The sequence below is a fragment of the Neodiprion virginianus genome, chromosome 3 (assembly GCF_021901495.1).
Source record: "Neodiprion virginianus isolate iyNeoVirg1 chromosome 3, iyNeoVirg1.1, whole genome shotgun sequence".
Taxonomy (NCBI): domain Eukaryota; kingdom Metazoa; phylum Arthropoda; class Insecta; order Hymenoptera; family Diprionidae; genus Neodiprion; species Neodiprion virginianus.
This window is the reverse complement of record NC_060879.1, coordinates 20,633,935-20,645,850: the sequence shown is the minus strand read 5'-3', so window position 1 is coordinate 20,645,850 and position 11,916 is coordinate 20,633,935. Positions and strand designations below refer to the sequence as shown.

General features: G+C 36.2%; 2 protein-coding genes across 5 annotated transcripts; one reads left to right on the top strand and one right to left on the bottom strand.

Moving 5' to 3' along the window:
- The first annotated feature begins 1,315 nt into the window (after positions 1 to 1,315).
- LOC124300777 (cleavage and polyadenylation specificity factor subunit 4) lies at positions 1,316 to 5,575 on the top strand. The gene is made up of 4 exons (XM_046755159.1): positions 1,316 to 1,633; positions 1,940 to 2,143; positions 2,725 to 2,914; positions 4,272 to 5,575. The coding sequence occupies exons 1-4, from the start codon at positions 1,531 to 1,533 to the stop codon at positions 4,651 to 4,653; spliced, it is 879 nt and encodes a 292-aa protein (XP_046611115.1). The 5' UTR covers positions 1,316 to 1,530; the 3' UTR covers positions 4,654 to 5,575.
- Positions 5,048 to 11,399, bottom strand: LOC124300776 (drebrin-like protein). Of its 4 annotated transcripts, none has more exons than XM_046755154.1 (6): positions 11,108 to 11,399; positions 9,215 to 9,383; positions 8,660 to 8,892; positions 7,835 to 8,012; positions 6,923 to 7,711; positions 5,048 to 5,226 (listed from the first exon to the last, which is right to left on the bottom strand). In XM_046755154.1, exons 1-5 carry the CDS (start codon positions 11,188 to 11,190, stop codon positions 6,938 to 6,940), a joined length of 1,437 nt encoding a protein of 478 aa, XP_046611110.1. In that variant the 5' UTR covers positions 11,191 to 11,399; the 3' UTR covers positions 5,048 to 5,226; positions 6,923 to 6,937. The 4 variants fall into 4 exon arrangements, with proteins under 4 accessions (XP_046611110.1, XP_046611112.1, XP_046611113.1 ...); XM_046755156.1 differs by having other exon boundaries at positions 9,215 to 9,371; XM_046755157.1 differs by lacking the exon at positions 11,108 to 11,399 and adding an exon at positions 10,709 to 10,761.
- Between the last annotated feature and the right edge of the window lie 517 nt (positions 11,400 to 11,916).

Genomic DNA, 11,916 nt, shown 5'->3' with positions numbered 1-11,916 from the left:
TATTTTTTCCTGTGTGTCGGAACATCTGAGTGGAACGCTCGTATATTTTATTTTTTATTACTATTCCATGTCACTAACACTACTAATAAACTCCAAGTGTGAGAATCTTGTAACCAGAAATTACGATCAAACCATCTAACTATTCAAAATATCCCTAGATGGAATATGTATAATAATAATAAACCTTAATCAAAACCTAATACTGTTACAAAATCTTGCATCGTAGAAAAATACAATATCACTGTTTAGTACTACAATTGACCAACACTCATTATACCTAATTGTATGTTATATCATTTGCGAACGCGGAGTTTGGAGCCGTACCATGGGCAACCTATGTTACACTGTAAAATACACAATAAAATACGCATAACACAATTAAATCATCATACATCATCATACATCATACATAGTATTAAAGTTCGAAACCAAATTTTGAATGTTCGGATGTTCGGATGTTCAAAAAGTGACGTCACCCAAATTTTTTTTTCTCTGACGTCATCGATCTATAGTAATCGTAGGCGACGAAAATCAGCTCGCCGAATTCCTCAGTCTGGAAACAACCGCGCAGTAGAGAGGACGTGTGAGAATCGCGCTCCACAGATTTCGAGTACTAGGTTCTCTACCGCCTGGATCCTGCGCTCCAGATCAACTACCTGGTGAACCTCGACTTCCACGACAAGCGCTGCGTAGTTTCTGCGCTCCAGGTCCACTACCTGGTGAAACTTCCAGGATAAGCGCTCCGTGGTTTCTGCGCTCCAGGTCCACTACCTGGTGGAACTTGACTTCCATGACAAGCGCTCCGTAGTTCCTGCGCTCCAGGTCCGCTACCTGGTGGAACTTGACTTCCATGACAAGCGCTCCGTGGTTCCTGCGCTCCAGGTACGCTATCTGGTGAAACTCGACTTCCAGGACAAGCGCTCCGTGGTTTCTGCGCTCCAGGTCTGCTACCTAGTGAAACTTGACTTCCAGGACAAGCGCTTCGTAGTTTTGGCTGTCCGGATCCTTTACCTTGTGGATTTCGACCCTAATTATGAGTTTCAGTGCACGTTTACAGCCTCATGTCTATATTTCTCATTTTGAGGAAGAAATTCGTCGGCAAAGGTCATTGTTAAACAACTTGCAAAATTATCTCGTTTCCTTTGCTGTTTTTTTGACAGGTTATGGAAAGGTTTTCTCAGATTCATTATACTGTTAATATGATTACGCCCTTATATTATTACATTATATAATTTGAAACGTATACCTTGGATATTGCAACTGCCAGTAGGTGATGTTCAACGATTAAGGTACGATTTAAATGAACTAGTTCAAAAAAATTAGCGTAACAGGCACGAGACCTTACTGTCTAATTAGTCATACAAGTGTCGTTCGTTGCGCATCGGGTGTTGGATAAGTGAAAGCGGTGTGTTGTCTAGTTATATTTGATTTGATTCATGCCCACGCAGTACTTGAAAATTTGAATATGGCTACCCTTGTAAACTGAGATGCGAATTCAACGTGACAAATGGAAAACAATTTGTTATAAAAATGGAGTGCATTGTAGCTAACGTGGAACACATGAAATTTGACATAGAAATCGCTCTGGACGAACAGTATGGAGCCCTGCCGTTACCTTTCACGGGGATGGACAGTATGTATTACGAGTTTTGCTCATAAAAATTGAGGTTATGCTCGATTCATGCGTGACTCATACGGCAGAAAAACATTGATATTTTATTGCTGATTTTGTGCTTTACCGCTTCATTTTACCTGGTTATACTAAACCATTAAATTTTGATTTGTTTTTATTTCTCTTTCATATTACATCATATCATATTACCATTCCCGCCTCATCAAGGTACTCCAAGTAAACAAACTTGCTGTCAAAATTTGACTGTTCATTCTGGATGTATATTGCTCTAAGACTATTTTTGATCAGTTTGTAAAACTTTCACAGAATCCATCGCTGCAGTATGTCAATTTTATCCACGGGGAACCTGTGTCAAAGGAGGCTCTTGCCCTTTTAGACACGTCAGAGGGGACAGAACCATTGTATGTAAACACTGGTTGCGAGGCCTCTGCAAAAAGGGAGACCAGTGTGAATTTCTTCATGAATATGACATGACTAAGATGCCTGAATGCTACTTCTACTCCCGATTCAGTAAGAGATCACTTCATACAGAATTCATTGTTCGTTTCACATTTTGCGTTGACAAGAAATTGCTTATGTCATTTCACTGTTTTCCGATTCACTTGCTACTTTTCAAACATTTTTCCACAAACAGAACTTGATTTCATAAAAATGATGATTGCAAGTGACAAATATGTAACTGTATATACTCTTTCATTATTTACCTGTTTGATATTTATGTATAAAAAGGCATTCAAAGTCAAGATTCGTTTATTCAATTCAGAACAAGAAAAAGTGATACTTTTCATTTCAATTTTGGTAGTCTGTTATCATTATAGCTATTCAATTGGACAATACATGTGGGGCCTTGTCCTGTTCAAGATTAGAATAAGAAAAACGAGTTGCATTTTTTTTTCGGAAACAATTATGGAATTTATTTCAAAAAGTACTTTGGAAAAGTAGAATATGGATTTTCACAAATATGCGGCTAATGAAAAACATATTTCTTGGTTACATTCTTGTCGAATTTTCGATGTCAATGAAATTCCTTCTGGGACACTGCTCTGGTTACTGATTAAAAAAATTTAGATAATGTTAATCCTTGATTTCAGATGCGTGCCACAACAAAGAATGTCCGTTTCTTCACATTGATCCTGAGACAAAAGTTCGTGATTGTCCTTGGTACGATCGCGGATTTTGCAGACATGGTCCTCTCTGCCGGCATAGGCATGTACGAAGGGTTCTATGCATGGCATATCTAGCCGGGTTTTGCCCAGAAGGACCAAACTGTAAATTCATGCAGTAAGTTACAAGAATATTGATTTATCATCTGTGTATCCTTTATTTTTATCTAACAACCAATTTCATAGTACAGAATTAGAGAATTAATTCATCTGTTTTAAAACAATGTGATTTTGATTTATTACACCATTACATTGCTTCTGAAACACAAGAATCACATACATTGGAAATCTTGAAAATCCTTGAAATTTGAGGTTTGTTTTTATATACATTTCCAAATTCGGGAGTCATGCAATAGTTTGTAAACAGCCGATTTTTCAACTGCGGACCAGGTGCAAAGGTAAAACAATTGCGACTCAATTTTTTTTTCAATGTGCAATGTCTAACAAATATCTGTTCCAAGGCAACGTGGTTATATTTCAATTTTGCTAGAACTTATTTGCTTTATTGTGAGATCAAAAATTGCCTGTTGTGCAGTTTCACAAATACATCGAATAGGATCTTTTATGGCGCAAAGCACGTCATAGAAGATACCAAACTTATCATGTATATCATGTATATCATGCTAATGTTTGTTATTATACTATGTTGATGACTTGGCAATTGGGTTTTTTTACTCTAGCGATATTTACATTTGAGTTTTGTCGCGAAGAGATACATTTTTGACAGTGTGTGAAGCTTGTTGATGTGTGCACACATGTGCTATATGTGGAATTTTGTGAATTTAATTCGCTTAACCACTTAAACGGCGGGCCGTTTATTATTGCTGATATGAAATACAACATATCATATTATTAGCGAGAAAAATTTGCTAGATAAGCACTTTTCTAGCAATAATATATCTAATCAATAATTAATATATATCTAATAAACGGCCCGCCGTTTAAGTGGTTAAGTGAATTAAATTCACAAAATTCCACATATAGCACATGTGTGCACACATCAACAAGCTTCACACACTGTCAAAAATGCCTCTCTTCGCGATGAAACTCAAATGTAAATATATTCAATGGCACACGAAAAGAACAATCTTCGAAATACAGGTGATGAGAGAAATTAACGACACTGTAGTCAGGGCGGCTAGGTGGTCTAGTGGAGTGAGTCTCCGGTAACGCATCTCTAGATACTAGGTTCGATTCCTGGCTCCGTCGTTAATTTTTCAACTTACCTGAAAATTTCGAAATTGTACTCTTATCTAGCGATATTCTTCGTCATAAAAGTATTGTAATTCATGCTATTTCAATATTAGAAGACAACAAAATAACTGTTGAATTGGAAATTACAAATTTTCGGAAAACTTCGGTGTTTTGGCACCTCCAAGTTATTTTTAGTATGGGCTGTCACTCAAATATAATTCCCGGGTTTCGGATCCCCCTCAGCAATTGCATTCCATTACGTTATTTACGTTTTGTTCCAGTCCTCGTTTTGAGCTGCCTGCAGTCCAAGATATGCAACCAAAGGAAGGAAAGAAGGTGATGATAACATGCCACTTTTGTGGTGAAGGTGGTCACAAAGCAATCTACTGCAACAAGATGCCTCCTGATATTAGAGAAGCTCAAGCAAGGCAAGAAATGGAGGGTGGTGGCCAGGGAGCACATCCTCCACATCACCACATCAATTCACACAGTGGTCCCCCTCCACGAGGACCTCAGAAACCTTTGGAAGAGGTGACATGTTACAAGTGCGGTACAAAAGGACACTACGCGAATAAGTGCCCAAAGGGACATTTAGCTTTCCTTAGTCACACTGGAGGGGCAGCGGCAGCTGCCAGTGGTCAAAATCCAAGTTATAGACGATGAGTAGTTCGTCATATGTTGGAAGTATGATCATTTTATTCTTTGAAATCACTTGAATATAATGGTACTTGTACGTATTATAATAAAATAAGAATAAAATAATTATATTGTACATAGACCGGTTAGTCTGAAACTCAGGACTCAAAAAAGAACATTTCATCACAATTTTATATCAGATGTACTTAAAGGTGGCTGAAAAAAAAATCGAAGAAAACGTCTTCGGATTCTCACTGTCTTACACTTCAGAGTTTTAGTTTTGCAGCTAACAATGTACAAGGAGGTTCATATGTAAACAAAACAGTAATTTCCTTTGGTTTGTGTATTATTCAAGCCTGTTAAAATTGAGATTTCATTTGAAGGCAAAACAATTGTACAAACACGGTCTCATAGTCCAATCTCATTTTAACTCATTTTTACTTTCAACAATTATACAACAATGCAGGGGTAAGAGATAGTGAAAATGAACAAAGCATTTTTTGACTCTCCCCGGTGTCTGTTGTAAAATTTTTAAACAGAAACACCATACACAGCACAACATTGTCACCGCCGATAGGCTGCCGTCAACCGTAAATATATCTGAAATGTGAAAAATAACGAATTACAAAACATCAACGTTACAAGAGTCTCATGCTTTGACACAAACATAGAGGATAATTTTTCTATGGGATGGTAAGAAACGTGAATCACAACATATTCAGGGTTTAAAGGAGGAAAAAATTTGGATTTATGACATTTGTGTCAAGTGCAATCGTTAACGACATGTAAGAGTCAACTGCGTGTTCTTTTACGGAATGGAATATTTCTCCATTCATGATATGACACTGTATCAAAAAGTATGGCATATCTCTGGCCTAAACTTAATGAATTATGACATACTAAGATCTCACGAATTGTTAACGAGTAACACATATTACGGTTTGCCACACTCAAAACTTAGCAAAAATCAAGTTGATATTGCATCTGGCTTAAGAAATATCGAGCGAACCATGAAAACACATTTTACCCGTTTTTATTCCTCTTGTAAGTGAATTTTGAAAAATGCTGTATTTCGTTTTTAGGTATTTCAATGAGTAGTCGTTAAAAGCAAAGCAGAGTCGCCATCTTACTGGACCAAAGAAATATTGAGAAATTTACGAAAACACGTTTCACCCCTAGAAATCAAGGTTCAAAATCCTTTGTTATTCGGTGCTTAAGTTATGAAAGGAATATACTTCCTAAATTTCATATATATGGATCTAGAGGTTTGTACTGGGCATTGGTGAGTCACTCTGGACATCTCCTTCATACAATATCTGAAAACACAGAAAAACTCTAGTACCCAAATGTTCAGTTACCGTAATAAGTCAGATTATTCTTTTACATCAAGTTGCAGTGATTAGCTGAAGGGTAGCTAGTTAGCTAGAAAACAGTACAATAGTTTTCTCCCGAGAGTTCAGTATTAGGATTACTCGAGCACATATTCAGTGTACCTACATTTCCTCTGGTAGATTTTGACTGCTTCAAGGCTACCAGTATCGTCTGCTACAATCTATTTAATCTACGTAGGAGACAACACGGGTTGCCTTGACTCGGTAAGAATCTACCTCAAGAGGTGTACCTCACATTTTTTCGATCCGGTCTCATCCTAATTTCGTTATGTTGAATAATCTAGGTGGGTATAGGGAACGAAATCAATTTTACAGAAAGGATTTCGGTCAGGGCATAAATAAATTAAGTGGAAAAGTATGCGAATGCATTAGTTAGCTTAATAGACAACTGTAGAAATTTATTATGCAACGACATATTTGTAGCTTAGAGAATTTTTAAATTCATTTTTCATTTGTATTCAACGAAGTCCTCGAAACTGGATAATAGATTTTGGAGAAAACACGGTTATTGTGTTTCAAGGACAAATGAAATCATATAAAAATGATTCAGTTGTTCTTTATCTAGTCACTGCTACTTCATATAGAAGAATAATAATATGACTCCTTTCAATACTTGAGTTTTTCCACAGTTCTGATGAGTTACTGGCACCTTGTAGAAGACCCCTCTGTACGACTTTACTGGACTCATGTCTGGTAACTCATCAAATTTAGGTAATATTGTGTGCCATTACTTTTCAATGCAGAATTTGATGCAGTTTCACATTCTGTGATAAAAAATTGACCATTCCATTAGAAAAAAACCAAGCTGACTCTTGCTAGTTATTAAGGGTTGCGGTTGAAACAAAAATCACCCTGTATAATGTACTTCATCACTAAAAATGAACCAAAAAATACCCCATACTTACATTTTATTGGAAATGTTACTCAATAACTTCTACGTAATTTGCTGGGAATAAACCATAGGTTCCATCGGGTCCTAAGCCTTGCCACCATCCTTCATCTATTGCGTCAATATGCGTAATTACATCTCCAGGGTCGAATGTAATCTCGGTATTATCGGCAGCTTGGTAGTCGTAGAGAGCCCTTGCTTTCATTCCTTCGTTGTTTGGGTCAAAGTAAACATACGAGCCTTCTTCGAGCTGGTTATAGAGCTCCGTTTCAGTCTCCTGAACGTTAAGCTCTGCAGTTTCTTCTATATCAGGCTGAAGATTATGCGATTTACTATCCTTAGGTTGACTTTGTGGAGATGCAGTAATCTGCGCTGCTAGTGGAGCATCAACGTGAGACTGCAAGATTTCTGGTTCTCTCTCAATTACTTTTCCAGTATTTTGAATTGGTATTTGTGGGTCGATATTCACTTTAGCCACAGTTTCAAGGATGCGATTAACAATATTGTTCGATTCGACACGAGTTTCAAGTTCACTCGTCTTTGGGACAAATGACACGCTCTTCATTTGGCCAGCTGCTGTATTTTGTTCAAAAACAGCCCTAGCATTTATGGTTCGCTGCGCGATTAGTTGCTGCGTTTCTTTACTACGTTGTCTACGCAATTCTTCGCTGCGCGATTTTCTTTCTTCATCTGAGTCAGTGTTCCGTTGAGTTTCAGTGTTCTGTTGATTCCGGAAATTTGTTATCTCTTGAGCTCGCAACTCTGCTTGTCTGTGTTTTGTCACTATACTTTCCTTAGCTGTAACCTGCACCCGGATATTAGAAAAAAAAGATACGTTTAATTAATGGCATTTTAATTTATAGCCTTCAAATTGCTTATGTTTGTGATTTTTCAAATTTCTTCAAGTGTTAGCATGTTCATTTCTTACCTGTGCATCTCTAAGTTCACTTTCTTTTTCTTCCCTAGAACGGCGTTCTAGTTCAAGTTTTACACGCTCCTGGTCTCGTCGTGAACGCTCTTCTTCAAGTCTCTGTTTTTCTTCAAGTTCCTCTCGCTGCCAGAACTGGTCACGCTCGCTGGCATTTATTTCCTGTTCAGGTATCACTCTAAACCAAAAATAAATATTAATTATAATACAATCCGTCATCAAATGTGATAAACAAGCCCAGGGATTTACTCAACTGACTATTAAGCTTTCTCTTTTCGCAGAAAGCAGTTTTCTAGAATTTCTGTAGAATATCATGTAAATATTTGTATAGTCCACTTTTATTCGTAAAAATTTCTTTTCTCTCAGAAGAAGAGGTTCTGTTGCAGAAAGAGAGAAAATTGTAAGGAACAATATTAGATATCAATGATGAAATTTTTAGTAAATTCATATTCTCTCTTGAAATATACTTTGTTAAGGTTTTAACTTGTTTATGTCATTGTTTTCTCAATCATCTGTTTAAACAAATTTTTTTAGAGTAAATATTGAAATTTCGTTCGAATTTGAGTTTCGGTTTTATATAATTGCCGACAAACTGTTCTAATCGGTGTCTCAAACTTCATCTTGATATTAACTAAAAAGTAAAGTGGTAGCATACCGGTTTCATTCTTAATATCAGATTACCAAGAGTTATCAACTTTTCTGATGCCATGTACACAGTGCTAGCGTATAAAATTATATCTAAAAAATTATGTGCGGTTTATTTTACAAGCTTGTTGACTAATATAAGTAAAGAATCTCCTGTCAATCATTGTAATTCATATTAACCTGCGGTACGTGGTGCCAACTGGGCCTAATTGGCCACCATTTTCACCTCGAGGTTCATTAAACTTATAGCTGGAGCCAGTGGCACGGGCTAATTTGTCCATTATCAGATCAACTTCGACTTCTTCTTCTGTACGTGCATTTATAGTAACATGAGCTCCTTTTAACAGTTTTTCTATATCCCTGATGTGATTAGCGCAGGTTCCTTTCCTCACAATTGGCGCCCCTTCTCCCTGCTATTTTTTGAACCAGGAAAGCAATTGGATTATAAAATTGTTTCTTATTCAATACAATGAATATCTTAAGAGCAAAAATTTATAATTCTGAGTACAAGACGAAAGAATGAAGAGATTGAGTGCAATAACGGTATAACCCACGGTGTTTCTGCTTTCAATGATATTTCAGGCATAAGGGTGTAAGCCTCTTTTGATTTTTGTGGGTTTCACCTTTTCAACTCTTAGCCTTCGATAAAATGAAGTAAAGAATAGTGGGCAAATAGTAAACATTCCTATTCAATTGGATTTCATTTTAATAATAGGGTAGTTATCATCTTCTTACCCAATTTATCAAAACACATTTTGGCAGACTTGTTTTTTCATCAATGACGCGGCAGAATGCGTACATTATTTTGCCACTGTTTAATTCTTCGATCATTTCCTGTAGTCCTCCATCGCCTGTGCTGACTAACTTCAAATCGTTGCTTTGACCCTCGTAACTAAACAGAGCCCTGAAAGTGAACATAAGTACTGCAGGTGATGTAATTTCCTTCAAGTCATTGCCTTATACATATAAAAATAATATACATATAGGCCAAGGACGTGTATTTTTCTATGTAATGAAATACAGCAAAATCTGAAATAACCATTTGTGATTCCTAAAATTGCTGTAAACTTTGTTTTGTATTATTTCTAAAAAGTCATTTAACTGTCAATAGATTGATCACAGGTACAATTCATGGAGTCTGCAAATATTACATGTATATTAGAGCGTTTCAAAAAAACCGACTTTTTTTTTTTATTTCGACGAACATTGAAAAATCTTCCGAGTGTCCCTCAAAAATGACCTCGGTAAAATATGAGCTCTTAATATTGATATTTAGAGGTGGCGATTCTCAATTTTCTATTTCCCATTTAAATAACATGGGGAAAATTTTTTTTAAAATTTAGAATTTTATTGCTCGAAAACGATTCAGTGTGAAGATATAAACAAAACATATTCTTGTGGGAAATTTTACGCTCTACAAAAAAGATCTAAATAAAGATTTGCGTAAGGTAAGTCGTTTCGGAGTTATCAGGCCTCAAACATCGAACCGTCAAAATAATGATGTTATTAATTTATAAATGCTACAAAACTGACTCATATCGTTGATTAATCAAATTTATTAATTAACATTTCATTGGAAGTCTATAGTTTGAATTTTAAAATCAATAATATTGTGTATTTAAGTGATATGAGTCAGTTTTGTAGCATTTATAAATTAATAACATCATTATTTCAAACGGTTCGATGTTTGAAGCCTGATAACTCCGAAACGACTTACCTTACGCAAATATTTATTCAGATCTTTTTTGTAGAGTGTAAAATTTCCTACTAGAATATGTTTTGTTTATATCTTCACACTGAATCGTTTTCGAGCAATAAAATTCTAAATTTAAAAAAAAATTTTTCCCATATTATTTAAATGCGAAATAGAAAATTGAGAATCGCCACCTCTAAATATCAATATTAAGAGCTCATATTTTACCGAGGTCATTTTTGAGGGACACTCGGAAGATTTTTCAATGTTCGTCGAAAGAAAAAAAAAAAATAGTCGGTTTTTTTGAAACACTCTAATGTATATCGCACAACCATCTAAGCTACTGTTCAAATTTTTCGGTGTTTAGAATGCGCGAAGAAAATTTTATACATCTTTATGGTGATACAGTAATAATGCAATGATTTTAAATAATACATTTTCATTTTTATGGCATTGTTACATACGTGTAAAAAGTCAATTAATAACTGTTGATTGAAAGCAATATAGTATGTGTAGAATATATCAAATATATATACACAGGGATATCATTTATCCGGGATACTCTCGGTCTCATTTCCTCCAATAATCGAGGTCTTGCTGTACTCACTAAACATGTTGACGATATTGTTGTTATTATAAATATACACGCCACTATTGGCTTAATCGGAAAGCATTGAATTGTATGACAAAAGAAATGAAGATGGTTAATCGATGTACGACTGTGGCCAATGTTAAACAATTAACACAAGAGTAACGGTTTACAGTGTTTATAAATAATTAGATATTGTTCGTTGATTTCTGAAAGCAGGTGAGTAGTTATAATGTGGATAAAAATATAGACATCGTTCCTTATAGTTGGTTAAAAACACTGTTTGATAGTAAAATAAAAGAAAACACGTTTGTCAATACGTATAAATATTGAACGCATGACTTACCAATCTGTGGTGGATTTGTCGTCGACTACGCTTCGCCATGCGGCGCTAAGCGATTCTTTATTTTTCGTCAGATTCACTGACATTTTGAAATTTAATACATATCAACGCCGGAAAACTGTGACTAAGAAATATTATCCGATCCAAGTGACACCGAGGGAACCGAGAGTTTTCACACAGGTGCACGAATGTCATGTAACGTTATACATAAATGCCCATATTTTTTCGTTCTTTTTTACCTGTCAGCGGAATGTCAGTCAACGCCCGACTTGTACCAATGTTGTGTAACCACTGTACGTACCTAAATTCCCTAGGGATTCGTCAAGTTTTGTTCGTATGGTAAGAAAGGACTTATCAACTGGGGGACATGAGAGGGAAAGAACTGCTGGGCAAGCGCGTGTAGCTACCCCCACTCCATGGGCAGAGTGACAGAGAGGGCAGGAGAATTATTATCCTCCGTCCTTTGGAGAACTGATTTTAGTATCTTCTCAGCGCCGTGCGGTGTCAGTCGTTTTCGAGCAATTCGAGCGAAATCACGTGTCCTCGGTACCAGTTCAACAATTAAACCGCGTTGTTCAGGTTGTGTTACGTTGTTGATCAGTATATTTCCACCATAATGATCTGTGAATAATACACGAGGGGCCGCGTGTAACCTGAAGGAAAACCGAGTTACTGAAATAAAAACATCCTGCGAACGTTGAAGGTGAATTTCGCGTCTCGAAGTTTCATTTCTTTGTGTAAGTTCAGATTTTAGTGATGCGTTTTTGGCTCTGTGCATCGAGTGTCAATTTTATATTTTTTTTTGGCTGATT

Bases quoted from the DNA above. Each gene is read 5' to 3' on its own strand.
- LOC124300777 (XM_046755159.1), top strand. From the start codon at position 1,531: ATGGAGTGCATTGTAGCTAACGTGGAACACATGAAATTTGACATAGAA. The intron at 1,634-1,939 runs GTATGTATTACG...AAACTTTCACAG, and splicing joins ACCTTTCACGGGGATGGACA to AATCCATCGCTGCAGTATGT. The intron at 2,915-4,271 runs GTAAGTTACAAG...GTTTTGTTCCAG, and splicing joins CCAAACTGTAAATTCATGCA to TCCTCGTTTTGAGCTGCCTG.
- LOC124300776 (XM_046755154.1), bottom strand. From the start codon at position 11,190: ATGTCAGTGAATCTGACGAAAAATAAAGAATCGCTTAGCGCCGCATGG. The intron at 8,893-9,214 runs GTAAGAAGATGA...TTCAAAAAATAG, and splicing joins AATGTGTTTTGATAAATTGG to CAGGGAGAAGGGGCGCCAAT. The intron at 8,013-8,659 runs GTTAATATGAAT...TTTTTGGTTTAG, and splicing joins GTTGGCACCACGTACCGCAG to AGTGATACCTGAACAGGAAA.